General features: G+C 40.9%; 3 protein-coding genes across 5 annotated transcripts; 1 reads left to right on the forward strand and 2 right to left on the reverse strand.

The window, feature by feature from the left end:
* Positions 1-799: 799 nt before the first annotated feature.
* Positions 800-3,746, reverse strand: rrad (Ras-related associated with diabetes). Its single transcript, XM_061813946.1, has 5 exons — positions 3,605-3,746; positions 3,120-3,497; positions 2,121-2,194; positions 1,824-2,028; positions 800-1,664 (listed from the first exon to the last, which is right to left on the reverse strand). The coding sequence occupies exons 2-5, from the start codon at positions 3,493-3,495 to the stop codon at positions 1,387-1,389; spliced, it is 933 nt and encodes a 310-aa protein (XP_061669930.1). The 5' UTR covers positions 3,496-3,497; positions 3,605-3,746; the 3' UTR covers positions 800-1,386.
* Positions 3,747-10,226: 6,480 nt separating this feature from the next.
* Positions 10,227-13,254, reverse strand: LOC133498414 (ATP synthase F(0) complex subunit C2, mitochondrial-like). 2 transcript variants are annotated; one of them, XM_061815187.1, is made up of 5 exons: positions 13,137-13,254; positions 12,754-12,847; positions 11,402-11,473; positions 10,768-10,967; positions 10,227-10,581 (listed from the first exon to the last, which is right to left on the reverse strand). In XM_061815187.1, the coding sequence occupies exons 1-5, from the start codon at positions 13,181-13,183 to the stop codon at positions 10,467-10,469; spliced, it is 528 nt and encodes a 175-aa protein (XP_061671171.1). In that variant the 5' UTR covers positions 13,184-13,254; the 3' UTR covers positions 10,227-10,466. The 2 variants fall into 2 exon arrangements, with proteins under 2 accessions (XP_061671171.1, XP_061671172.1); XM_061815188.1 differs by having other exon boundaries at positions 13,081-13,151.
* A 566-nt stretch (positions 13,255-13,820) lies between these two features.
* On the forward strand, positions 13,821-20,130 carry nsun3 (NOP2/Sun RNA methyltransferase 3). Of its 2 annotated transcripts, XM_061814997.1 has the most exons (7): positions 13,821-14,195; positions 15,438-15,541; positions 15,621-15,657; positions 15,739-16,105; positions 16,928-17,082; positions 17,882-18,003; positions 18,487-20,130. In XM_061814997.1, exons 1-7 carry the CDS (start codon positions 13,992-13,994, stop codon positions 18,821-18,823), a joined length of 1,326 nt encoding a protein of 441 aa, XP_061670981.1. In that variant the 5' UTR covers positions 13,821-13,991; the 3' UTR covers positions 18,824-20,130. The 2 variants fall into 2 exon arrangements, with proteins under 2 accessions (XP_061670981.1, XP_061670980.1); XM_061814996.1 differs by having other exon boundaries at positions 13,825-14,195; positions 15,621-16,105.
* The last annotated feature ends 6,864 nt before the right edge of the window (positions 20,131-26,994 follow it).

A 26,994-nucleotide genomic window follows, 5' to 3' on the forward strand; every position in this document is an offset into this window, starting at 1 on the left:
CTTTACCTTGGATAAATACCATGGGAAAATGCCATCATAGTTCTCTGGAACACCTATTTTAACATTTGCTCCTAAACAGAAAGCAAATATGTTTATCAGCACCTGCAAAACAGCAAGATGGGAAGAATTCAGTGGTAAAAAAGTTGTATTTGAAGGTTGGTCAGGGTACTGTAAGTATCTTACTGTGGCTGCAAAAATGAGTGCAGATCCAGCCCTGCTCTCAGCCATGTTGACAACCTGAAAACATTACAACATTTCAGACCCGCACAGCTTCACACAGGAATCAACAGATCTTGCTTGTTACTGGATGAAATACATGATATTATTTCATGCATTCTGAAAACATTCGAATGACGCCTCACCAGCAGTAGTACCACAAGACTCCCAAATGTCTGATTTGACCAAAAGTTCATGAACGTCTCATAAAGGTTATCCTAAAAACAATTCTACGTCTTGTTTTTTTAAGGTGTGATGATTAAATAATAATAATAATAATAATTTTTGCTGTATCCTACCTTCTTGAAATGATGTCTGTGATCCTTTGAGAGGTCCGAGCGGGGTTTAAATTTGGCTGGAAAAACTCTTGTTCTTGTACTCCTTTGGTGGATTAATGTTTAACAAATTCAAATAACCACGCTTAACTACTTCCTGTAAAGCCAAAGCCGGAGCACAGCCATTCCGCTGAAAGCCTCAAATGAATATTCAACAGGATACATATCACAGTCCTCAGTCTCGCTGAACCAAAACATTGTTTCTAATTCTTTTTTAGCTGCAAGTAAACAAGAGCTTTTATGTTTTCATTTGATCGTTTATTGAAAAAAAATGTATCGAAAACAAAGAAATCCCGAATGTCTACAAGACAAATGTACCATACTGCTTCACACAATGACTTGGGTGTTAAAGAACAACTGCAATGGTTCCTCTGAACGGTGCTGCTTCGTTTAACTTGGCTGAGGCACGAACCTGCGTACCGGCCTGCAAGTGAATGTGATGACTCCAGAACACGCGCGATGCTTTATGGCCTTGTGCGTAATGAGATGTACTGTATGTTGCATTTAGCATCATCCAAGGTAGAAATTGAACATCAGTCCCTTTCAGCAAAATAGAAGAGGCAACCTTTGCAATCTATTTGGGGGCAAAGGGAAGCCTGTTGTGGATGAAGGCAGACAAAATCAAATAAATATGCAAAGCTTCATGCATGTGAACACCATTAAGATGATATGACTTTGCTTTTGGTGTCTGAAGATCAAAAATATATTTCTGTACAGCTCTATTAGTCCATTTTAGTTAGTGTTCAAATAAAAATAATAATAATAAAAAAAACACACAGCGTTGGGTCTTCCGAGGCCAAGAAAAGAAAAAACGTCCTTGTGTCCAATGGAGTTCTCAAAGAACTGTGAGGTCATGGCAGGACTTTGACTTCTGCCTGAAAGCCATCTTCTTGTTTTTGCGCGCGACCATGCGGCCCAGAAATCTTTTCGCTTTCTTGCTGATGCTCTCTCGGCGCCTGCAGTTTGCCATGCGTCGAGCGTTCTCCTCTTTGCTGTCCTTCCTCAGACGGATTTGCCGAACGATGCCCTCAAACAGGTCCTGCACGTTGTGGTGTAGGGAGGCCGACGTCTCGATGAACTTGCAGTCAAACACCACCGCGCAAGCGCTCCCCTCTGAAATAACCACCGCAACAGAGGGAGAAATATGACTTCACTGAGTAGATAAACTATGCACAATTAGTCCCGAGAAAAGGGATTTCTTTCTCAGAGGCTGAGCTCTTAACCCCAAAATGTTACTTGAAGCATATGATAGGGTTAATAATCATGACTCACCATCAACTGACACTTCTCTGGACCTCACCAGGTCACTCTTATTGCCCACAAGGATTATGGGAATATCTTCGGACTGTCTGGCCCTGCGCAGCTGAATCCGCAACTCCGATGCCTTCTCGAAGCTGGATTTGTCCGTCACCGAGTACACGATGATGTAGGCGTCGCCCATCCTCATGCACTGCTCCTTTAGCCACTGGCTGTTATCCTTCACCCCAAGAAAAGATTCTGGTTTTCAGCTTCATATATTGATGACTGATATTCATTTGTAGGAAAGGTAATTATTATTAAGAACCTCACCTGTTCCCAGATGTCATACAGCACAATAGCTGATTCTTCCTCATCCACCACAATAGATCTGTCATAAGTGTTTCCTGAAGTAATGGAAACAAATAATATGTTACACCAGAACAGCATATTTAGGCAATCTTATTTAGTTCCTATTTATTTTGCAATGTACATTCTGGAAGGGATCACATTTTTTTATCGGGTGTCCTTTGACAGCTGATTTTGCTTAGTGTTATACAGCATTATTGGATGCATTTGTGACAGCAAGTGCAGTGCTATTGTGCCCGGCTGGAGATGGAAATAGCAATAATCAATATCTCTTGCGTGCAGAGATAAGAACCCAATCCATCACAGCGAATTTGCCATCACAGATTCACACAATTGTTCTTTGCATCCATCCATTTTCTATACTGCTGATCCTGTTAAGGACAGCAGCTTATCCCTGTTGAAATTGAGCAGAAGGCTGACTATTTCCTGGAGTAATCACACATCATATACAGTGTAAATATTTGGGGAGAAAAAAAAAATCAGGGGGACACTGGACCTCTTTTTGGATTTTGACAAATAAATAATCTTTGTGTTTGGGAGGTATGCTGTCATTAGTTTTTTTTTTTTTAGAATTTAGAGAGGAAAAACATTTTACTTAAACATACCCCATTATGGTAAATTGTAAAGTCAGACAGTTGTCCCCCCCCCCCCCCCACACCCTCCATACTTTTAGCTCAAGAAACACAACTCTCGTTAACACCTTCACTGAGTGGGAACTGTCTTCAGCTGAGTGAACTACAGTAGTATAACTGGGATACAGTATTGGGCAAGCTCCCCGAAGAACAGCAGGCTGTAACGCAATCAACTGTTTTCAAGTGGATATGAGCTTTTTCGTTGTAAATGTGCGGTCCATTTTGAATTGCTCCGAATTTGAATTGACCTTTGGTGACACAATTTAGAGCAAGACGAGCTGACCGTGCAAGGGGGCGATGACTCATTGTCTGTCTGCATGGCGTCATTTACCTGCTTCGTCACAGTCGTGTGGAGCGTCCTCGAATCCGCCAAAGACGCGCGCCAGGCTGGACTTGCCCACGCCGTGCTCCCCCAGGAGAACCACTTTGTGCACTTGCGAGTCGGCCTCGCTGCAGGTGGAAATGACCGAGTCCGAGGAGTCGGAGGCGCAGCTGCCCCGGTGCTGCTCGTTCTGGGAGTAGGAAGTGCAGCGCAGCAGCTTGGACAGCTCGTGGTTCTGTCCGCTCGGGTGCACGGCGGCGGCGCGCAGGTCCCTGTCGTCAACCGGCATGCTTCTGCGGTGCAGGTTGACCATGTTCGTGGGGAAGGGCGTGCTGCCTCTCCTCTTGTCCATGCTCCGCAATTTGTCGCTCTTGTTCAAAGTCATTGCTGGGGACACACGGACTAACACTTACTGGGGCGATCCGGTACGGCTTCGCCATCAAATGGTAAAATAGTTCATCACCTCAAACTAAAAAATGTAGGTAATCACTTACTAGGTGCTGCCAATAAATCCAACGCCGTCTGGTTGAGGAATCCCGCAGTCGTCTCTTTCGTTCAGCGGCCGCCGCGCACTTTATTTATACAGAAGCAGGTGTGACGTCACGGGGACTCGCGACCCATTCTTATTATAGTCGTGCGTAATAGCAGCCTCACTCCGCGGAGGGAGGGTGACTGGAAGAGCGGAGGAATTTCCCTTCCGTCAAGCCAAATGGAGCATCCTCCTCCTACGCCGACATTTGTGAAGGGAAAGCCCACTAAAAGCGAGAAGGATATAAATATTTCATTGGCGAGGTCAATTTAGAGACGCGTCTACGCTGCCAATCCAGAACACGAAAAGTGCACGTTATGTGGGAGTCGGGCACGTTCTCAGTCGGCACATATCAACAATGACAAACGAAAACATACATTGCATTATTACATCTTATTATTATTACAAAAACAGAACTGTAGTGCAGTAGATAGCAAAGGAAAACGACCAATTAAAACATCTCATCTACAGGCCAAATACTGGCGAATCTCATTCTATTTCTCCCACAACAAACAAGGTACAACTGCACAAAATAGAATGATATCATGTACGAGATCTGGAACAAAATGCTGGACTTTGCAAAAATGATGGGCATATAAGCACTTTTGGCCTAACACTGCAGGCTGCATTCATATATAATGCATATTTGTTTGTAATACACAATGACTTACCACGGCTCTTTGCCATTACGCTTTTAGCTGCATGAAAGGTGCAAATTAAACATCATGTCATGCAAGTCCACATTGTTGTATATTAACAATATTGGAATTTGAACGCCTTTCTGGCGGTGGCATTTAAACAAACATTCAAGCAACCTGTCTCAAAGCCATAAAATCCTTTGGTGGATCTCATTTTTCTAGCGTACCTTAACGTTTGGCCTACGTCACCCCCCCCCCCCCATACTGAATTGACCCCTCCGTGGATATTGCGCAATCCGCGTCACTGACCAATCAGAGGCCAGAGATCTGCATAAACCAAAGGCCGTTTTGGCTCCCGCCATTTTCTCAGACAACATTGCATGGTCCAGTATAGGTTTAGTTTGCGTTTTATCGCGTATTTGGGTTATTTAACAAAAAATATGGTTAAGAGGTGTAGTCACGGACTTTGTAATAGTGACAACAGGTATCCTGAAAGGCTAGTTGGTGGAGTTCGATTCGTACCCTTTCCAAAACCGAAGACCCAGTACGAAAAATGCCTTCGATGGATCAAACTTTGTGGAAGACCGCATCATCAACTAAATCCATCTAATATCAACTGGAACACATGTGTTTGCACGAAGGTATGCCCTATATTTGATTTTCAATACATGTCTCGTATAAATGAAGTTCTTCGCTAGCATAACACTGCTGCGTGTGAACGATTGACACACTTATTCTTTGTTGAGCGATATTTAGCGATGATCGGACTGCGCAAACATATTGATTTCTTGCTGGCTCGCGGCCGAAGCTTAACCAGACGGTGTTTGCACGAAGATATGCCCTAAATTTGATTTTTAATACACGTTTCGTATAAATGAATGAGACGTTCTCCGCGAGCATAACACCGCTACGTGTGAATGATTGACACACTTATTATTTGTTGAGCGATATTTAGCGATGATCAGACTGCACAAACGTATTGATTTCTTGCTGGCTTGCGGCCGAAGCTTAACCAGACTGTTTGCACGAAGATATGCCCTAAATTTGATTTTTAATACACATCTCGTATAAATGAATGAGACGTTCTCCGCTAGCATAACACCGCTACGTGTGAACGATTGACACACTTATTCTTTGTTGAGCGATATTTAGCGATGATCAGACTGCACAAACGTATTGATTTCTTGCTGGCTCGCGGCCGAAGCTTAACCAGACTGTTTGCACGAAGATATGCCCTAAATTTGATTTTTAATACACATCTCGTATAAATGAATGAGACATTCTCCGCTAGCATAACACCGCTACGTGTGAACGATTGACACACTTATTCTTTGTTGAGCGATATTTAGCGATGATCGGACTGCGCAAACGTATTGATTTCTTGCTGGCTCGCGGCCGAAGCTTAACCAGACTGTTTGCACGAAGATATGCCCTAAATTTGATTTTTAATCCACGTCTCATATAAATGAATTCGAAGTTCTTCGCTAGCATAACACTGCTACGTGTGAACGATTGACACACTTATTCTTTGTTGAGCGATATTTAGCGATGATCGGACTGCGCAAATATATGGATTTCTTGCTGGCTCGCGACCGAAGCTTAACCAGACTGTTTGCACGAAGATATGGCCTAAATTTGATTTTTAATACACATCTCGTTTAAATGAATGAGACATTCTCCGCTAGCATAACATTGCTACGTGTGAATGATTGAATGAAATCAGAAGCATGGACTCTGTCTCAGTTCAGAATGTATTGTATTATATTTGCCATTTTTACTGTTTGTCTTACGTCAGCGCATGTGGCGTGACGTCAATTCAGGAGGCGTGGTTAAGTGCCCTGTACGGAGGGGTCAATTGCACCATTGGGCAGTGCGTTGTGAATGGCTCAATAGTTTAATAAAGTGCGCGCTGTTGGTTCTCTCTTGTGGCAACATGATGCACTGCATTCTGTGCCTCCTCAGGTCCATTCCTTGCAAAGTGATGTCATGAATACTGGTGGACAGCAGACTTGCTGTCAACATCCAAGGCGTGCAGTCCAAAGACTTCAGGACATATAAATTACGCGTCACAACTCAGCAAACACACAGCATGAGTTAGTGACATGTTTTTCCGCATTAATGGAATACAACTGGTTACCACTCGCAAATATTTGTGCAGGTTATTCTCTTTACAAAATCAAATTGTGGTCTGTTCAAATAATTTGTTAAATCCAAACAATGAGCACATTTATGACTACATATTGTTTCGCCAAGACAGCCATGTATACAGTTGTCTTTTAAAACTGCCCCCTACCCCACCAAAAAAAAAACCCCTCATTCTTTAGTTGGTGAATGTTTTTTTCTTCTGCTCAAGTGATACACTTGGGCGAATCCTACAATTTCTGAGGACTAAGACTCCCACCCAATTCCTAAAACGCAGTTATTCATTTGCTAGTTTTACTTGTTCATTTTGCACACACTAAACAAACTCAGGAAACACACATATATACGTAGCCATCCATTATCTGAGCCGCTAATCTTCACAAGGGTCGCGGGAGTGCTGCAGCCTTTGCTAGCCATCATCAGGCGGGAGGCAGGGTACACCCTGAACTGGTTGCCAGCCAATTGCAATGCACACAGAGACAAATGATGGAGATAAATATATTCTTGATTGAATTCATGTATAATGAATACTGAGTGATTTAATATTTTGTAAGTCCATTGGAAATTAATTCAGACCCTTTAAAATCCATCCATCCACTTATCCTCACGAGGGTCGCACGGAGTGCTGGAGCCTATCCCAGCTGTCAACGGCCAGGGTACACCCTGAACTGGTTGCCAGCCAATCGCAAGGCACATGGAGACAAACAGACGCACTCACAATCACACCTAGGGGCAATTTAGAGTGTTCAATTAATGATGCGTGTTTTTGGGATGAGGGAGGAAACCCCAGCCCCCGGGGGAGACCCACGCAGGCACAGGGAGAACATGCAAACTGCGCACAGACGGGTGCGGGATTGAACCCAGGACTTCAGAACGGTGAGGCTAACGCTTTATCAGCTGAGCTACCGTTCCGCCCCCATTAAAATCATGAATGGGTATTAATTTTTACCTATGAACAAGATTAAATCCCAAAGTATCTTTAATCACAGAGTCCTCTCCAAAAGTATGGGAACGACAAGATCAATGTCTTTGTTTTTTTGTTAATTACTGAAGACATTTGAGTTTCAGATCAAAAGATGACATTCAGAATGACATCTTTTATGTCACGGTATTTACATTCAAATGTTAAAAAAAAACTCAGGACAGAGCACCTTTTGTTTGAAGCCACCCACTTTTTAAGTTTTAAGTTAGTAAGCGTAGTAAGATCTTAAATTAATTTAAAATAAATCACATTTAAAATTTGGTGGCATAACCTTTACTTGAAATATTGCATCAAGCTTGTGACCCAGCGACTTCACTAGACTGCTGGAGGCTTCCTTCAAAGTACTTTTCTGGGCCTTTACAGCAGCCTCTTCCAGGTCTCGTTAGTTTCTGGGGGCGTTCTCCTCTTTAGGAGATAAAATGCATGCTCTATTAGATTAGGGTCCGGTGAATGACTTGTCCACTCGTAAGACATTCTTAAAATGCATCCTTTATTGGGTTGAGGTCTGGTGATTATCTTGGCCTGAGATCCTTCACTTTTTCTCCCTGATGTAGTCCTGTATTGTGTTGGGTCTGTTTTGTCACATGACGCCTCTCACAATTAGTTTGGATGCATTTTTTCCCCGGTAAATTGACAGATAAAATGGTTTGATAGACTTCAGAATTAATTATTCCTATAACATCTCAAGTTACTGTGCATCCTCAATAAAAGGCTAGCGTGGCGGTTCCAGAAGCAGCCAAACAAGCATGACATTGTCTCCACCATGCTTCACAGATGAGCTTGGATCTTTTGGATCATAAGCAGATCCTTTCCTTCCCCATACTTTGGTATTTCCATCACTTTGGTAGATGTTAATCTTGGTCTCAACACTCCATAAAATATTTCTCCAAAACTTTTGTAGCTCATCTCTACTTCCTTGGAAAATCCATTCTGAACTTTTGTTTTCGCAAAGTGATTTGCATCTTGTGGGATGGCCTGTACATGTATCTTGCTTCTCTCAAGTCCTCTTCAAACAGTGGATTGTGACACCTTCACTCCTGCACTGTTGAGTTTAGCAGTTGACTGCCTCTGTGTTTCTTCTTTTTTTCCATCAACTACTTACCCATTTGATATCAATTGCACAGTCCACCAGTACGCTGTTTCTTTCTTTTTCAGGACATTCCAAATTGTTGTACTGGCTATGCCCCATGTTTGTGCTATAACTCTCATTGATTTTCTCTCTTCTCTCAGCTTCAAAATCGTTTCCTTTTCTCCCGTAGAATTCTCTCTTGTATTCATGTTTGCTTAACAGCAAATGGAGTTTTCACAGGTTAAACCCAAAGCACTAAGCTTTATGCAATCAATCTAAAAGGCACGTAACACCAGAGCAACCACACACACCCATCAGTCTCAAGTTCCATTACTTTTGCTAACTTAGAAAGTGTGTGGCTTCAAACAAAACATACTCTGACCTGAGTTAGCTGACATCTGGATAGTAGATACCATGAAATAAATTGTAGAACTTTTGTGTCATATTCCTCTTTTGATATGAAACACAAATGGCTTCAGTATAAAACAAAAAAGAAAAGGAATTGACTTTGGCGTTCCAATACTTTTGCAGGGGACAGTAGTATAACATGACAGTTACACAATTTTCAAGTTAACAAGATTGTCAAAAATACATTTACATTTGGGGCGGCACAGTGGCTCAGCTCGTAAAGCATTGGCCTCACAGTTCTGAGGTCCCTGGTTCAAACGCCTGTGTGGAGTTTGCATGTTCTCCCCGTGCCTGCGTGGGTTTCCTCCGGGCACTCCAGTTTCCTCCCACATTCCAAAAACATGCAACATTAATTGGACACTCTAAATTCCCCCAAAGTGTGATTGTGTGTGCAGCTGTTTGTCCCAATGTGCCCTGCGATTGGCTGGCAACCACTTCAGGGTGGCCCCTGCTTCCTGCCCGTTGACCCGTGACCTTCGTGAAGATAAGCGGTGAAGAAAATGGAGGGATGGATGGCAATTAGATGTTTTTTTGTTAATGAAATGGAATTCATTATCTTCTGGTGAGGGTTGATACAATTGTTCAAAATTATCCCATGAAACATACTTTAGTGTAAATCTTGGCCCTTGTACAATGACTAAATTTGGCAACTATTAAGATTAGTTTGATCTACTTCACCCATCCATTTTCAATACTGCTTATCCTCATTCAGATCCTCAACCAGCTGACTTCGGGTGAGAGGCTGGGTATACCCTGGAGGTGTTACCACCTAATAGACACACATTTATGCATATGGACATTTTAATTTTCAATTAACCAAACATCCTTTGTTTGGAATGTGGGAGGCAGCCAGTGTACCTGGAAAAACCCCACTCAGACATGAAAAGAACAACACAAGGAAGCTATGGCCTGGATTTGAACCATAAACCTCAACTGAGAGACAAAATCTAGAATTTAAGACCTCACCTTTGCAGAATTTCCTGTTGTAGTCTTTATGTTGCATTGCATTACACTGATGGGCGTTTCTAGTCTCTTTTTAAACCTCTATGGCCTAATTTTTTAAAGGAGAAACTGACCATCTAATCAATTTATCCAAAGGCTACTGCTGAGGCGCTTTCTTCCATAATACCAATAGATTAGTTGTACCCAGTGAAATGTGGATTACACAGGTACAAAGGACGAGAGCTTTGTGGGTTCTAAATGAGAGGTAGGTGTGTATAGAGCTATTAAAAATAGTTGTGGTAGACTAATTTGTCTCACAGTTTATAGCATATGTTATGATATGATGATTTTCATTTTCAAATTAACATTGAAATGTATCAAAATACATCAATGAAAAAGACCAGACTTTACTGATCCAATGGTTTCTTTTGTTATGAGATACTTAACAAAAAAAAACCACATTTGATTAAATATACAATAGATTAGCAAAAACCATTAAAAATGGTGGGTTTGCCAACTGTTCACAATCATTTCAGACAATGAGGACTAAGCACCATGATTGAGTTCTTGGACCATTCATGGACATGCAGACTTCATTCTTGCTCACGTTGTGACACGTCCCCAGCTGCAGAAATGTTACAATGTGTTACATAGCGAACAGAATGAGGAACGCAACCATCAGACAAAAAAGACCCATGGCCTCGGAAAGCGCAAAGCCCAGGATGGCGTAAGAGAACAACTGTTGCTTCAGAGAAGGGTTCCTGGGAAGACAAAAAAAATAAATTACAAATGAAAATGTAAAGTGTGTCAAAAACATGATACATTTTCCTTTACACATGACAAAATCTAAATAATCACTTACTCGTTCAATTTAGAAATATTATTTTGTGTTTTTTTACATTTGGTATTAACGGTTACGATTCCAACCATGTTACCCCACACTTTACCTGGCATAACCAATGATGAGGCTACCGAACACTGTCCCAATACCGGCTCCAGATCCGGCCACGCCGACAGTGGCAGCTCCAGCGCCAATGAACTTGGCAGCAGTGTCGATATCACGGCTGACCGCGCTGGTCTGGAATCCACGCAGCGACACCTGATGCTGAGAGGTGCCAAGTCCATGGAGTGGTAGAAATGCAGCGGTCTACAAAAAGAAAATGAAAATCCAGTTAAAGTAACGGTCACGGGTCTTTCAATCATCGTTGCTTTCCCATTGCAGGAACTTCCCTAGCTATCCTCACCCCCAATCCCTGCTTTCAAATTTTCAGAGCTATCACCCGTTTTTACAATTTTTAGTGGTAGCCCCTCTACCACCGGAGAAAAATTTCAAGCGGCATCAGGGGGAGTTTGAAAACCACCAGGGGACGAGCCCCATGAAATTTGTTATTGTAATCAACAACGAGGAAGCAATAGAGAGTCAAAGAAATTATCAATCATTTTTAGAAAAAGGTATTACAACTTTGCTCCCATTGTTCTTTCTTGGTAACTAATTCTATTACTCAGAATGTTGTACATTAAATCCCATTTGATAAAAATGACATCAACCCGAGAAAGTTTCAGTATTAGGTAGTGACTCACTTCTGCCCTCTTTCCATCCGAAACAGCAGCTACTGACAGCGGCCTGTACAGAGCCCGGGATCCTGCACGGACCTGCATGAAGAAGGACATAACATTGGAACAATACAGTCCTGCAGAAAAATAATTCATCTAATGGAGCTCTCAAAATAGTTAAACACTGGATGTGAGTTCTGTTGCAGGTCTGATCAAATTCTAAGCAAATGTATGCCTTACAGACATCTGTTGGGTTATAATGGTACCAACATGCTGTATGTTGAGGTCCGACGGTGCGCACTAAACCAGTGAGCACACCGGCGTCAGAATACAAAGGAACCCAGGACAAAATAGAACACAAAAGTTACCACTGTACTGACTATATATTTCTATCTGTTGTCTTAGAAATGTTTGCCACACAAACGTGTATTTTTGTACATGTTCATTATGAAAGGGTATGATGAGACAAAAGTTTGACTTTAAAGTTGATGCCCCTATATTGGATGTTATCTTTGGTGCCTCTGTGGTGACATCTAACATAGATATTTAAAATTCACATAGGTGCAAGGTCACGGTGCCCTTCACCTTTAAGCCAGAGTGAGGACAACGAGCTTTATCCATTTTGCCAAATGCGTTAGCAGGTTCCACATTTAAGTGGTTGCAATGAAATGCAACAGAAAAAGAAAACGTAAACCCTAATAACCATTACTAATAATTGTACAAGGTGAATAATCCAAGTGGCTGAAAAAGTAGCACAACATCGACAGTAGCTTGAAGTACTGTATGGTATGGGCCACAAAGTCTGCTTCAGTCTTTCATTTGGCCCACTGACTGTTTACATTCTCAAGAGTTCTGTCATTTTGTAGCACAAATGTAGCCATCATCATGGAGTTTAAATGTATTCATTATAAATGTTAGTGTACATAAAATGAAAACTATTAGTAAAATAAATAATTTCACATATACATGTAAAGTTGTGTATTTAAGTTACAAAGACATGAGGAATAATTTATTCATCACATTTACACATCCAGTATGGACATTTTCTATTTTTTGACGTCAGCTTCAAATTTGGCCCTTTTGTCGACCGCTCGAGCACAACACCTTGCCCACCCTAGATTTAAGTAGTCCAAATGTTTGTCGTTATTTTTTAATTGAAAACGTTTTCGCCCGGCAGTGGTCGGCCACTGACTTCGTCGTCCTTGCGCAGGCAGGCTAACGCTTTAGCAAAGGGTCATTGACAGGGCAACGCATCGAGCAAGCTACAGAGCAGGAAGTTTCCAAAAACAATTCCACTCATGAAGCTGCCACGAATTCCAAATGAAATTTCACATTGACCTGTACACGTTGTCATTTTCATGCAATTTGCGTCGCCTTACCAAAGAGGGCGTTGAGACGAATTTAGCACAGGCATACATGATGACAGGACGTCCTAGTCGGGTCAAGCACTGGAGCTGCAGACGATTAAGAGGTCTGCACAACGACAGACAAAATCCATGAAAACAACCACAAGGTGCACATTAATCGAAATTCTGAAGCCAACTTGCTACAGCACACGAAGCATGCTAGTAAGTGGAAGACTGGGCACAAACTAGGAAGGTCAGCGTTGAATACATGCGAAAGCGTGGCTGACAACAATCTAGCGCAACACAGCAAAACAATATCGCTTGTTTTAAATGAAAATGTAGCGCACAAGCGATACGTACTGTTTTGAAATTGTGATTGAAAAGGGCGCGGTGACAGAAGAGCTGTGAACGCTTACCGGTGACGAGTGGAGGTCGAACGCGAGAGAGAGAGAGGATTACGCATGCGCGCTGAACCCTTAGGGGTCGACTTCCGGTGTTACTGATGACCCAGCCTTGTCTGTATAATCATCTTTATTTTATTTTAAAAAAATGTTCTTTAACAAGTAATGAGATGGATGGAACATTAAATGAACGAATACATTTAAATTAACCAATTATAAGACACATTAATGAAGCATACATTTCAAGTGGACCGCATTGGTAATATAAAATCAAATTTTCAATTGTAATATTTGTTAAAATTATGATCGGTCAGAGTGATTTCACAAAATGCATTTGAGAATATTAATACAGTAATACAGTATTTAAAATTGTTTATTTTACTTGTTCTTTTTATCTTACCTTCACTAAATAAAGCAGGTTATTTAATGTGATGAATGAAAAAAAATTAAACACATTAATTTTCACAAAACAATTTATGGAGATAAAAGGAAAAATTAATGCAACAAAGGTTACAGGACTCGTGATAATAAAACTGCCAGATTTAGAAAGAAGCGAGCCACAGGCATATGCAAAGACATTTTTGAAGCAGGCACTCGAGCCCAAAAATTACACCGACCGCCAAAATGATTGGTATTATTTGGTAAAAAAAAAAAAAAAACAACCCTATATTTAATTTGTATTTATTGCTGTTAAAACAATCCACACAATCACTAAAATTGGGCTGTGACTGCGTTCAGAATTAATAAATCACATTCAAACTCATATGTGTGCTCCAGTCCACTTGATGGCGTTGTCTGCCGTCAAAGCTCATAACGACGATATCCCTCCAAACTACAGAAACTACTGTAACAGGAACATTCCGGTGGCCGATGTTCCGTTTCAACATCGCCATCGTCATACGATTTGGGTCTTTATGGAACATTCAAATGTTGATATTTCCAGTATACCTACGCAGGACACTAAACCACACAAGTGGGAAGCTGACGGCGAGACCTCTGTGCTCGTCAGCCGCTCAGCCACTTGACGATGACGTTCGAAAACACAACAAGCCCAAACAAGCTTCAATCCCACAGGTAAACAGATCAAATTGAAATTCGACTTTTCCACGTACGGGAGATGCTTTGTGTCTCAACAGGTGTCGCTGTTATTATTTTGCGAGGTTGTTACTCGTTGCTTTTTCGTTTTTTTTTTTCGTTTTGTTAATTACAAATGTTACAAACAAATAGTTTGACCTGGTATGTTGCAAGATTTTCCCAGCAGGTGCTGCCACTGCATTGGGGGAACCCGGGACATAAAAATCTGATGTGCTACAAGCTGAGTTAAAAATTCTAACGAAAAAATAAGATAATATTGCTCCGCTTTTGACACTGCGATAGACTGCCAGTTCCGTCAGGGTGTCATGCTCAACATGATTAACGTTGTGTTTTCACAATATTTTGTTGTTGTTTGGAATGCTCTTACATTTTGGAGATACTGAACGTTTTAATAACATTACTCTTTCGTTGTAAACTCCCTGAGAAGGGTTGCGTCAGGAAGGGCATCCGGCGTAAAAATTGTGCCAAACATATGTGCGTTCATCTGAGATGACACGCTGTGGCGACCCCGAAAGGGACAAGCCGAAAGAAACTTACTTACTCTTTCGTTGTAAAGCAGTAGTTCTTGAACTTTTTACACAACTATCACTTTAAAAAAATCTCCATATTCATCAAAAACGTGACAGGTATTATTCATATTTTATGATTTATTATTATTGTAACCTACTGTAACATGTTTCAACAGTAACACGTTTTACAGTAGATATTTAAAAAAAACAGAACATCAGTAATGATTCAATTTCAATTTATTGCGAATAAAATAAGAGGTAGACCTAAAAAAAAAAAGTTCCAAATTAAAAGTTCTTAACTCTCAAATGCGAACGTATTGTATTGAAAAGCTAAATACAACTGAACTGTACTTATTGCTCAGGCAATGATTCTTTCAGGTTCCACTAGAGAGAGCCAACGTACTACTTGTAGTAATAGTACCTCACCTGGCAATAGCTGAAGTTTGCTTATTTAACAAACTCCAGTCTGTTTATGTAAATGCACTATGGAGTTAGAACACAAAAATAACCTTACTGTGGGAGCATGAGAATTGTCTGAATGGCAAAACACGCTCTTGTCTCCTCCTGGTAGGGAATCAATTAAGGTTACAAGGCTGGATGACTCATCCCTGTATAAACATTCATAGTGCTATTCCTATGGAATGCTTCTAGTCAGTTACATCTTAGCTGACACCTCTAAATAAAAAACTGATGGCCTTCTCTTCATTAACAGGTCACCCAAACGAGTAAAAAAGCAAGATCTTCATGTCAGCTAATACTGGACCATTTTGATGAGCAGTATAGTGAAGAGCTCGGGGACTTGTGGACATCTGCGAGGTCAATATAGTTGTCATTATTAATGTGTTATTTTTATGGTCTACAGTGTTTGCTTACTGTTCGTGTTTGTGTTTCGCAGATCTGTGCTGCTTGACCCACCATCGTGGCAGTATGGGGTATTGCTCAATCGCTTCACTGTACTGACAGACATCAAGCGTGTCCTCTTGTCACAAGGCTTTTCCACACTACTGCCTCAGAAAGAAGCCCTGACATCGCCCGGTGTTTTGCGCACCATGTTCAGTGCTGAATGTCAAATGTCCAAGTCTCCGAGTGATAACTCCCATCTGCAGCGTGACAACAGCTCTCGAGCTCCCGTTCAGCAGGCTCAGTCAGAATCTCGCCTCGGTCCGCCCTCCTCGTCACTGCAGTGTTACATCCACCCAAATCCGCTGCGTTTTCCATCGCAGGCTCACAGGTCGGGCCAACTGAAGCAATACTACCTCCTCAACGCCGCCTCCTTGCTCCCGGTGCTCGCTTTGCAAGTCAGAGACGGAGAGAAGGTTTTGGATCTTTGCGCCGCTCCCGGGGGCAAAGCTTTGGCTATAATGCAGTGTGCCACCCCAGGTGACTGAGGTTTTTTTTTTTTTTTTTACTTAAGCAGGCTTTTAAGAATTAATCCTCAAACAACTTCAGTGGAGCACAGGTTGTTCACTTTCATCGCGATTTATAACAGCTGGACCTGGCCCATCTTAGAAAAACATCAGCAATTTGAGGATTCTGCAGTTTTCTTTTCATACGATATACAGTCCATAGGTGACCTCTATCACAGTACATTAGAATATCGTTGAAAAAAAGCACATTTATTAAAAACCCATGTATTATTCATGGCAAAATGGTAAATGGACTACACTTCTATCGTGCTTTATCTACACAATCCAGTGCCCAAAGGATTTAACAAAGCCTCACATTTACCTTTTCACATAAATACACAGCTATCGAGGTGAATTAAACGTGTAGGAAAGTACTTTTCAATTCCCATCTCATTTCTGTTGTAAAAATCCATCCATCAATTTTCTGAGTCGCTTATCTTCACAAGAGTCGTGGGATATTGTAGAAATCATTTTTAATTTTTTCCCTCAGTGTACTCATTTAAGACAGTGATTTTGGGGATTTCATTAGCTGCAAGATACAATCATCAAAATTACACAACGTTGAAATCAGCATGGTCACTCTGTGTAGCCGATCTATATAACACAAGAGTTTTACATTTTCTATTTAATTACTGGAATGAATTACATTTTAAATGTTGTTACACGTGGAGACTTGCCTGAATATAACTGAAGCGATTCAGACACCACACCACCTTTACCATGTTAGAGCTGTTTTTGTTGACCATTTCTCCATTATTTTTAACTGCTGTTATTTTGATCTTGTCCCGATATCCAGCATTCCTCTGCTGCAATGAGCCCGATAGTCACAGACTCGGCAGGCTGGCTAAAACCTTGGAGTCGTTCCTGCCGCGCTCATTGAGCAGCAGAGTGGCTGTCTCAGCCCAGGATGGACGCTCCTTTGGGGAAAGTCAGGCGGGGATTTATGACAAAGTAAGCAAAGAACTGCTGTTGCGTTTTCTTATGTGCATGGAGTGAGTCTTTGATTGTACTCATAGATTTGTTTTACAAGTGATTATAACATGCATTCAAGAAAAATAATAGCAACCAAAAAAATGTTTAATGAAAAATGTTTTACAATGAGATAATCGCAATAGATTTGATTAATAATCATGTACATTTACTGTTTTGTTTTTGGTTTCATCAAAGGGATTTATCGGTCAAGGTTATTTCAGTTTTTACTATGCCGCATATTTTTGTTGCATGCCACATTGTGGACCTGACCGTGCCTGCAAGAAGAGAGATATTAACAGTATTCTAATATTTTGATGACCTTCTTTTGGCTTCATGTTTAGTGTTTATCCCGGGCAACAATATTATAAATGCTTCTCAGCACAATGCAAATCCCTCAAACTACTACCACCGTATTAATCATTGTTGTTAATGCACCGCTCTCAAAGTGTAAATCAAAACTAAATCTCTTTAATATTTTTTTTAAGGCCTATATTGCATCATAATATATTTTGTTGGTTTATTGATTTCAGAGGTTTTTCTGGCGAAAACCATCAGAGTGTTGCTTGAGATTGCATTTACTAAGGATACAGATCAGAATTTTTCAAAAAAGGGGCAGGGGGAGGGGAAATGTGCTGCGTGGGTTAAGATTGGATCTTGGGTGTCGTATCTTTTCATGTCTGGAAGCGAAGTGCGGCTCTGAGCAAACCAATAGAAAAGCCGGATTAGCAGCAGAGCATGAACAACATCTCACTTGCATATGTCGCCGTGTGTGTGACAGGTCCTGGTTGACGCGCCATGCTCCAATGACAGGAGCTGGCTGTTCTCGTCTGCTGGCCAGCAGGTGGAACAGAGGTTAAAGGAAAGAGGCAGGCTGCCGCAGCTCCAAGTCCAACTTCTACGGCAAGTCAAAATATTTGCTGAGTCTTCCAAGATTTGATTTTGAGGACAAGAGTTGTACTTTTCTAGCAAAATACTGACGTTGCTTTGGTCAAATTGACAAATTACATCGGAGTCGTTCAATTATCATCGCCGGCCATTAGGTTCATCAAAATAATTAGAAATGTGTCACAGAGATAATAATTTAGCAATCTCTATGATCAAAGTTGAAATGCTGTGCAACTGCACTACATCATACTGAGAATTTTCAAATATTTATCTCCATGATTCAGAATATTACAAACAACTCTGCAAGTCTAAATATTAAACTACAGCCACAATAATAAACATTGGAAAATGAATACCCCTTCAGGCTTTATTATCCCTTGTGTTAGATTGCATCAGATGCACCTAATGTGGTGGCTGGTAAGCGCAGGACAAAATGACGGAAAAGGTTTGTTGTCAGACAATTTGTCTTGAAGTGCGGCGGTGGTCCTCTCCCTGCAGGTCCGCACTGTCAGCTGTGCGTCCAGGGGGAATTGTGGTCTATTCAACATGCACCATGTCCAGCTCAGAGAACTTTGCTGTGGTGGAGGCGGTGCTCAAAGACTGTCCTGAAGCCGAACCCGAGGACCTCTGGGACGAGATTGCAAATCCCTTATCGAGCTACTTCACATTTAGCCCTGCTCACTGTGTTAGTGGACTGGTACCTAACAGCCAATCTCTGCAGCCACAGCATGGCCGCGTATCCTCATACAACCGCACACTGGGCATTCTAGTAGTTCCCCAACCTTGTAAAACCTGGGGACCGATGTTTTTATCTCGCCTCAAAAAGAGGAAATAACGTGTCTTTTTCACAAAGAGATTCCGAAAAGTATATCATTACATTTTTGTTCTGCCAATTTTGGGGAAGGAGGCATTGTACACCCTCAAATGTATGCCAGACAACTGCAGGGCACATAAGAACAAACAACCATTCACAGCTCCGGACAATTTAGAGTCTTCAAACAAATAAACAATCATTTGTACTCACTTTAACATCTATGGGGAATTTAAAGTCTTCGATTAACCTACCCTGCATGGTTTGGGACTGTTGGAGGAAACCGGTGTACCCAGACAAAACCCATGCAGGCATAAGGAGAATATGCCAACTCCACACATGTGGTGCTGGGATTTGAACCCTGGTCCTCAGAACTGTGAGGCATATATGCCAACCATTCATCTTGCCATCTTTTATGTGTTCCAAAAAGCAAGTATTTACATCTGGCTTTCAATTAACCAGTTCATTTACCTTCGACAAAGTTCCAATTTTCCACTGTGCAATGTTTGATTATTTGAAGGAAAATCAGTAACTTCGAATTGCAGTTATATGAATCTCCTTTGCTCTCAATTACAAGTCAAACAAAAATGCAGACAATGGAAGATTTCTTCTTCACAGCTTCTTGTTTTGATCATTTAACTAAATTTGAAGGATGATTCTTTAGGGTCTGTGCCTCTAGTCAGAAAACCGAGGTGCAATTTTATCAAACTAATGTAGCAATTGTACTTGGAAATATGTGAAGCTGTTCGTGGGAATTCTCAAACATGTCCTCTCATGCTAATAGAAAATGTTAGAGTTGAAGTTAATGCTACCCTGTGGTGTCCTTTAAAAAAATTAGTACCATTTAAGTAGCACAACATCAAATTATACACCCTTCAACAAATCATCAAGTTCTATCATCCCCCAGAAGCTCATCACCTGAAAGCGGTCATGCCAAAGTGGTCAGTACAACTCTTACCCAACTACAAAATGGCCTTAAATACAGCATAAAAAAACCTCGTCTCAGCACTAAAATGGCAGATGGGGGAGCGGTTGAGGCCGCCCAATCCAAATTTGAATAACCACCAAATACTACACTTTTATAGATGCTCTACCTCCTTGATGTGGCTTATTTACGTCTTTAAGATCCATGCAGTAGCGCCTGAATGACTGAATATGAGTTTTAAAAAACTGGATGGGGATCTGTAATCTCACACCAAATAACCTGATGGCCATACCAGCACACCAGACAAAATGATAAGATAAATTGATTTGTTTACTAGTTGCCAAATTGGTATTGTTTTAAGTGAGCTTTTGTAATTTTGCTATGAAATAAAATTGAGTTGTCTCCGTCTCTGATAACCAGTCATGTTCCCTCCCCCCCCCCCCCCCCCCCCCGGTATGTTCCCTGCCCAAGTGGTTGGTGACCTACAAATGAAATACTTTCAGACAAAACAATTGACACTGACACTTGGTGATCAAGCAGACCCTACAGTACTGAGGAAGCATAGTGTGCTGAATACAGTTACCCTGTATCTGTTCCATCCACCTTGAAAGACACATCATTGACTACATTTCGATGGCTATTTTTATTGGCTGTTCTACTTTGGTTGACCCTCTATGAAGTGTTGCTGTCGGATATTGTCCATATGTGTCTTACGCGAAGGCAAAAGCTATGTGTGGATGGTACGGGGTGATGAAGTGAGGCTACAAGGCGGTTTGCCATTTTCCTGACCTCTGTGTGAACTCTGGTTTGTTGATGTTCCCCATGTTGCCGCCGTTCCTAGAGGGGGGACTCTCTAAGCAGCTTTCCGCCACTTCAAAGAGAGAGAATATAGGCCTGCTTTGCATAATCAGGTGGGGAACAGCTTTTTTTTTGCCAGGGAGGCAGGAATTAATTTGTGGCACCGCCAGATGCAATCATTAACACCCTAGTCATCGACAATAACGAGAGGAGGAGGGGAAATTACAGCAGGAAATAGAGTTTGGGTTAAGGAGAAAGCTACTAACGCTCAATTGCCCTGCCAATGAAGTTTCTTTGGATTGCTCTTTTCATATTGATGTAATTTGTGATGATGTCAGGACAAAGCATATTATCTACCTAATTAAAAAGGTCTTAGCTATGCTTGTACTGTATTTCTTCGAGGACAACTATTTTGTTTGTTGTACCTATAGCGACTTGAGAAGACGTAGGATGTTGGATCCACACAAAACATATTTTGAAAATATTTGTCTACCATATTATTCCATGCTTGTTAAAAGTGAAAGAAATGCACAATTTGAATTGTTTCATGATATACAGTTTTGTGTAGAAGTCATAGGCCACCACAAGTGTTTTTTTTGTTGTTGTTTTTAATGACCTTTCAGTGACCAAAACAGACATTTTGGCACGGAAAACCTTCATGGTGGGATAAAACAGGGATTAATCAGGGTTTATTTCCAAATAGATTTTAGATAGCTATGTTCCCATCACACTACATTGTGCAATTACTTTTTGCATTAATTGTGTGTGTAGGAGCAAAACCTATAGTATACGGCATATGGTGTATCAGTACAAGCATTGCTTCGCCACCATCACTTTTCTCCCATTTCGTGTAGCAGCTGTATTACAAAATAGATTATACTTTTTACAACCACAAATTACAAAGCAGCAACACTCATGGGTATTCAGTTTGACTGACTTCCGATTAGCTGTTACTACAACCTGATTTTTGAAATACTCCATCTTAATTGTACTGACAAGATACGATTTGGACAATTGTCCACAGAAGGTGTGATGTTTAATTTTTTGGGGAAGAGTCGAAACAAAATCTGCACCGATGACAGCTTCATTGAGCACAGTGGTCGTCATCATTCGTAAAAGAAAGTTTGGAACCATCGGGGCTCTTCCTAGTGTGCCAAGTTGAGTAACCAGGAGAGAAACACTCGACCATGAAGTGCATGCCTCTCCAGCCTCACTGTGGAGATGAAAATATCTATTCAGCCATTTATCAGTGAGTGAAGAAGTATTGGGAAATAATAGTTACATGTAATGAGATAATGTCATTGAATTAGAAAATATAGGTAATTGTATTTTAGATTGCTACATTACCTGGAGAGAATGTAAATTTCTTGAAGTTACAGTTGGTTTTGGAAATTTACATCATTACAATTTTATTTGCAGTTGAAAAACAGCCACAAAAGCTCCCATTTTTTTTTCATATTTCTTCCTCCTTGTAAAGCTCACACCTGTGATTGAATCTTTCTGATCATGTGGCATTCTGCTCCAAAATTAAAATGAAGACATTTGAAAGTAAATAAGAACAAATGGAGTTTCCTTCTGACCTCGAGACCTTGCCACTTCAAGGACTCATACAGTGCACAGGGGTTGGTCCCACGTGGATGCTTCAGAACAAACCTAAAAAGTACCATTAAAAAAAAAAAAAAAAATCCAAGAGCAGTTAATAAATTGTGCTTAATAATTGTGCTTAGCATCAGACATTCAAATTAGTTCTATAGTTTTTAACTTGTCTGAGAAGAACATGATATGATAAACTTTCAAAAGCTTTGTTATTTGTCTGTCAAGGTAGCATTTTCTCCAGGTAGTGACTAATGCTTGACTCAAAGTATTCGAGTCAGTGGATGTGCTGGACAGTTAACAAGTGCCTTCATAGATTTACCACATTCCAGAGCACCCATCATTCTTTTCAAATGTCGTAATTTGTCAATATTCCATCAGTGGAAGTGAGAGACAGGGCTTGCTTCTTGTGATTGATTGTTACAGGGGCGAACCTCAGAGGGAAGAAACAGCAAAGAATCAATACTGATAGGACTCAAGTCACACCACATTTGATTTCTGCATGTAAAAGCAGAGCCCAAAGTCATTTTTTAGGCCATGTTAATTGCCAAAAGTAAGAGACTGTTTTGGCATTGTCTGCCATTTCTTCGTGAAAGACCATTGGAGATTCCATCATGCTGGCACCTCAAACTGGACAGACATGATCAATTATAGCGGTATGAAACCATCATTTGTTATACATCCGAGGATGTAGATCATTTTTTATTTTGTGCTGAGAAAAAAAGACAGCGTAGTTTCAGTTAAAGGACAGCATTGAACACGGTGTTTTTGTCTTCCTGAGGAAGAAAACATTCCTGTGTTTTATTATTGAGACATCAGGTACCATCAATGTCACCACTGACAAGCAACGCCAGAGGAAAATGAATGGAGAAGGGGGAGAAAGTTACAGATGCAACTTCAAGTTGAAGAAAATGAAAAGACAAACCGCCTCAGATGGTATGTGTCACACACATACCATACACTCACACATGGTGTGTGTGTGTGTATGGTGTGTTGTTACTGGTACTGGTTAGAGCGTTGGCCTCACAGTTCTGACGACTGAGGTTCAAATCCCAGCCCTGCTTCCGTGGGGTTTGGATGTTCTCTCTGTGCCTGTGTGGGTTTTCTCCTCCCACATCCCAAAAACATGCATTCATTGGAGTCTCTAAATTGCCCCTTAGGTGTGATTATGAGGGCGATTGGTTGTTTGTCTCTATGTGCCCTGCCATTGTCTGGCAACCCGTTCAGGATGTACCCTGCCTCCAGTCCAATGATAGCTGGGATAGGCTCCAGCACTCTCAAAACCCTTGTGAGGATAAGTGGCTCGGAAAATTGATGGATGGATGGATGAAGGGAAGCATTTGCTTATTTTTACATAACTTCGGCTTCTAGCTCATAAAACCCAGAAAATCAGCAATTCAAAACATTTGAATACTCTGAAGGAATCACCATTTACTTCTCAGTCTTTGTAGGGGAAAATAAGAGAACTTGTGGTCAAAAATCAGTCAAAATATGCTTTCAAAATCTGATGTTAATCTTCAAATCTTGGTTGGGAATGGCTTTGCTTTAATCACTGCTTTGATATGCTATGGCATTGAGACTGTCAGGCTATGCCTGGTTGTTATTGAAGCCAAGATTTCCTTGATGCTAGCTGCAAGTTCTTTTTTTGGTCTGGTGCCCTTCATTTTCCTCTTGATAATACCCTACAGATAAATTGGGTATTATCAATATATTCTCAATGAGGTTTAGATGGCTGGCCAGTCAAGCACTGTGGTGGCATGGGCCTCTGACCAAGTTTTGGTGCTTATGGCAGCAGTAGTAAGGGCCAGGTCCTGCTGGAAGATTACATCTGCATCACCATACAGATCCTCAGCAGAGGATGGTAGACTGTTGTGGTGACCTCGTATTTGAGAACGCAGAGTTTACCAACACCTGCGGTGGCCGTGGAGAAAGCAAGAGACAGACGATAAATAGGAACCCATCTTGCGAGAAGACGCCTTTTTGTGCACATGTGCAGTGACACGTCAAAAGAGGCCAGGATTGGTCAAAATGATTGTCAAGCAATCTACCCGCATGATCGCCATATTGGGCACGCATGGATCAAGTGACGAGATGGATGATAGGCTCATGTCCCTTTTTTTTTTGTCACGCGGTAGATTAAAACTGCCGGTCGGTCGATCGCGATCGACGCCTTGGGCACCCCTTCACCAGACACAATCAACACTGAATGATTCGATTTGTTTCGAGTGTAAGCAAGCAAGCAATCCAAGCACATTTGATTGATTGATTTATTGATCTATTTATTGCTGCATTATGGCTTTGTATTATTGACGTCTTCATTTATTTTCACATTTTTTTTGTCTTCAAGATGGATGAAAGTTTGGGTTGATGTAATCTGTCCTGCCTTCAGTTTGCAGAGAGTGCGCTTTGTCTTCTCATGCACTTTTTATGGATATTCTCTCTCTCTCTTGCTCTCTCTCTCACCCTCTCTCTCTCTCTCTCTCTCTCTCTCCTCTCTCTCTCTCCTCTCTCTCTCTCTCTCTCTCTCTCTCTCTCTCTCTCTCTCTTAGGACAAATATTCAAGGTACTACATTGATCTCTGAGTACACTTTGTCAAGTACAACACTCAAAACATTTTCTGTTCTTGGTCGAGTTGTGAGTTCCATATTTGGAAGTAAAAAGACTGAATTTCGCAAAATAGCATTCATTTTTGAATTTCCTTCAAGTTGGGCAAGTGTTGTGCATATGTGTATGTTGACTGTGTCAGTGAATTGTCTCAACTCTTGTAAAATCTGATTTGTATTTCAGACTGTACTGTATCCCCTTCAAAAAAGCCCAGTCTTTAAAGCGGCAAGCTCCAGTTTTGTTTTGATCTACATACTTCCCAACGATTGAACAATGTTGAACAATGGCAGCTCTTGCATGACCACACACCTTGATTTGAATAATGCATGTTCGTTATCAATGTGAAAGTTGAAAGTTCACCTTGATTCCATTGTAAATATGAAGGTTTGGAGCTCGACTTTTGACTATCTCAAGCTTAATAACGGCCCTTTGCCCCCTCCAAACCCCCCTAAAAGATCTCCACAGATTGAGTTCTCTCGTCCCACTTTTTATTTCATTTACACGATGTTATACCTCCAGACTTCAAAGATTCTTAAACTGGGCCCTCCTGGTGTGAGGGGAAAGTATGAATAATAGATCCATAACTCAAAGGGAAAAGGGGGAAAGAAAGTCAGAAGGGGAACTTTTACAGAACAGAACTTTCAGTTTAAAGTAAAATGTTAGGGAGGGCTATAGTTTTACAAAATGTAGAAATAAATGGTAGTCTGTGACTATGTGTGCCCTGAAACTGACAGATGCCCAGTTCAGGGTCTGGTCTGCCTTTCACCTGAAGTCAGCTGTCATAATACCTCGAGACCTTAACCAGGATAAGCGGCGTCGAGAATGGATGGATGGATGGATGGATGGATGGATGGATGAATTGTGTTGAACCTTCATAAGAGAGCGAGGGTACTGGTAAAAATGTTTGCTCGATCAGAGCCAATCTTCAAAGGGGGCTTAGTTTATTGCCCCTTTGACCCCAATTTTTAGTTATTCATTGAACATGCTATGCTAACACTTTTTCTCACTTTATTACTAAACTGACATTAAAATGAGCTTTCACAAACAAAAATTTGTATCCAGTAGTTGCAGCAATTAGTGAGTGAGTATCTTACTGACAATTCTGTCGGAGTAATTGACTGTGAGGACAAAATATAGTTTTGCTTGGTTTATGAATACATGAGAAAATCACATTTCACTTAATGAACAACTAATTGTTTTTCCTCTTTTAGATAATCAGCTGTATTTTTCTGCAATTCACATTGCGCATAAAGCAGGAAACTGCATTTTCTTGTCTCCAAACATTTCTAGTGAGGCAATTTCCAACACAAATATGAATCGATTTCAGTTTAAAATTGGCATTTCTTGTGAATATCAAAAACATAAGGGACTAATTAAACAAAAAGTGGAACACAACTTTCCTATAAAGGTATCATTTTATCCAACTATCTAATCAGAACACTGGGAGCCACTGTCAATGTATTACGACAAAAAGAAGTGGAGAAAAGGATAAGAAGAATGTAGTTTTATGTCAAACAGGTACTAGTGTGTGCTGATTGATAAAAGTAACTAAAGTACAAAAGTACTGTGCAATATCAAAACCAAAACTTAGACAGCGGTCTGCCATTTAACTATTTGCGCAACCTTCTGCTACATTGTCTGGGTGATTCCCACAGTGCAATGTGATTTTTGTTGTTGCAATAATTAACATCTTTATTGTTACGTTAATTGTTGTTGTCATCTTTGTGTATGTTTATACTGACTCTTGGTACCTGTACCTTACGAAACTGCCACAATTATTGTTGATTTATGTTGCACAGGTTTGTCCTTTTTTGGTCTTTTTTTTTAAATTAAAACTATCTCTTTAGGCGAGTCACTGATACTGTAGTGGTACACACGCCTGCCTTTACTGCGGGCAGCGTGGGATCGATTCCCGCTCAATGATGGTGTCGATATCTGCCCTGTGACTGACTGGAAACCAGTTCAGGGTGTAGTCCGCCTTTTGCCTGAAGTTAGCTGGTATAGGCTCCAGGTTTCCTGCAACCCTTTCGAGGATAAGCGGCTTGGATAATGACATGACTATTACTTTAGATAGTGTTGGAAAGAATGAAGTCATGGATAATTACTGCGAGCGTGTTAACTGACAACATTTCATGTTAGCAATGATGGTTGGTCTAATGAACAAACATGAAAACATTGAGCTTTATGCAGTCATTTATCATTTTTTCTTGTAGTCAAACAGGAAATTGCATATACAGTGGTACCTCTACTTACGAAATTAATTCATTCCGGAAGT

Source organism: Syngnathoides biaculeatus, chromosome 3 (assembly GCF_019802595.1).
Source record: "Syngnathoides biaculeatus isolate LvHL_M chromosome 3, ASM1980259v1, whole genome shotgun sequence".
In the NCBI taxonomy this organism is placed as follows: domain Eukaryota; kingdom Metazoa; phylum Chordata; class Actinopteri; order Syngnathiformes; family Syngnathidae; genus Syngnathoides; species Syngnathoides biaculeatus.

What these genes read in the sequence shown, in the direction of transcription:
- rrad (XM_061813946.1), bottom strand. Translation starts at nt 3,495, where the DNA reads ATGACTTTGAACAAGAGCGACAAATTGCGGAGCATGGACAAGAGGAGA. An exon ending in ACACGACTGTGACGAAGCAG is followed by an intron (nt 2,195 to 3,119) that starts GTAAATGACGCC and finishes CCATTACTTCAG; the next exon opens with GAAACACTTATGACAGATCT. An exon ending in CAGAGAAGTGTCAGTTGATG is followed by an intron (nt 1,665 to 1,823) that starts GTGAGTCATGAT and finishes TGGTTATTTCAG; the next exon opens with AGGGGAGCGCTTGCGCGGTG.
- LOC133498414 (XM_061815187.1), bottom strand. Translation starts at nt 13,183, where the DNA reads ATGCGTAATCCTCTCTCTCTCTCGCGTTCGACCTCCACTCGTCACCG. An exon ending in TCGACCTCCACTCGTCACCG is followed by an intron (nt 12,848 to 13,136) that starts GTAAGCGTTCAC and finishes GTCGTTGTGCAG; the next exon opens with ACCTCTTAATCGTCTGCAGC. An exon ending in CTCATCATTGGTTATGCCAG is followed by an intron (nt 10,582 to 10,767) that starts GTAAAGTGTGGG and finishes TTGTCTTCCCAG; the next exon opens with GAACCCTTCTCTGAAGCAAC.
- nsun3 (XM_061814996.1), top strand. Translation starts at nt 13,992, where the DNA reads ATGTTCCGTTTCAACATCGCCATCGTCATACGATTTGGGTCTTTATGG. An exon ending in AACAAGCTTCAATCCCACAG is followed by an intron (nt 14,196 to 15,437) that starts GTAAACAGATCA and finishes CTTCATTAACAG; the next exon opens with GTCACCCAAACGAGTAAAAA. An exon ending in AGGCGGGGATTTATGACAAA is followed by an intron (nt 17,083 to 17,881) that starts GTAAGCAAAGAA and finishes TGTGTGTGACAG; the next exon opens with GTCCTGGTTGACGCGCCATG.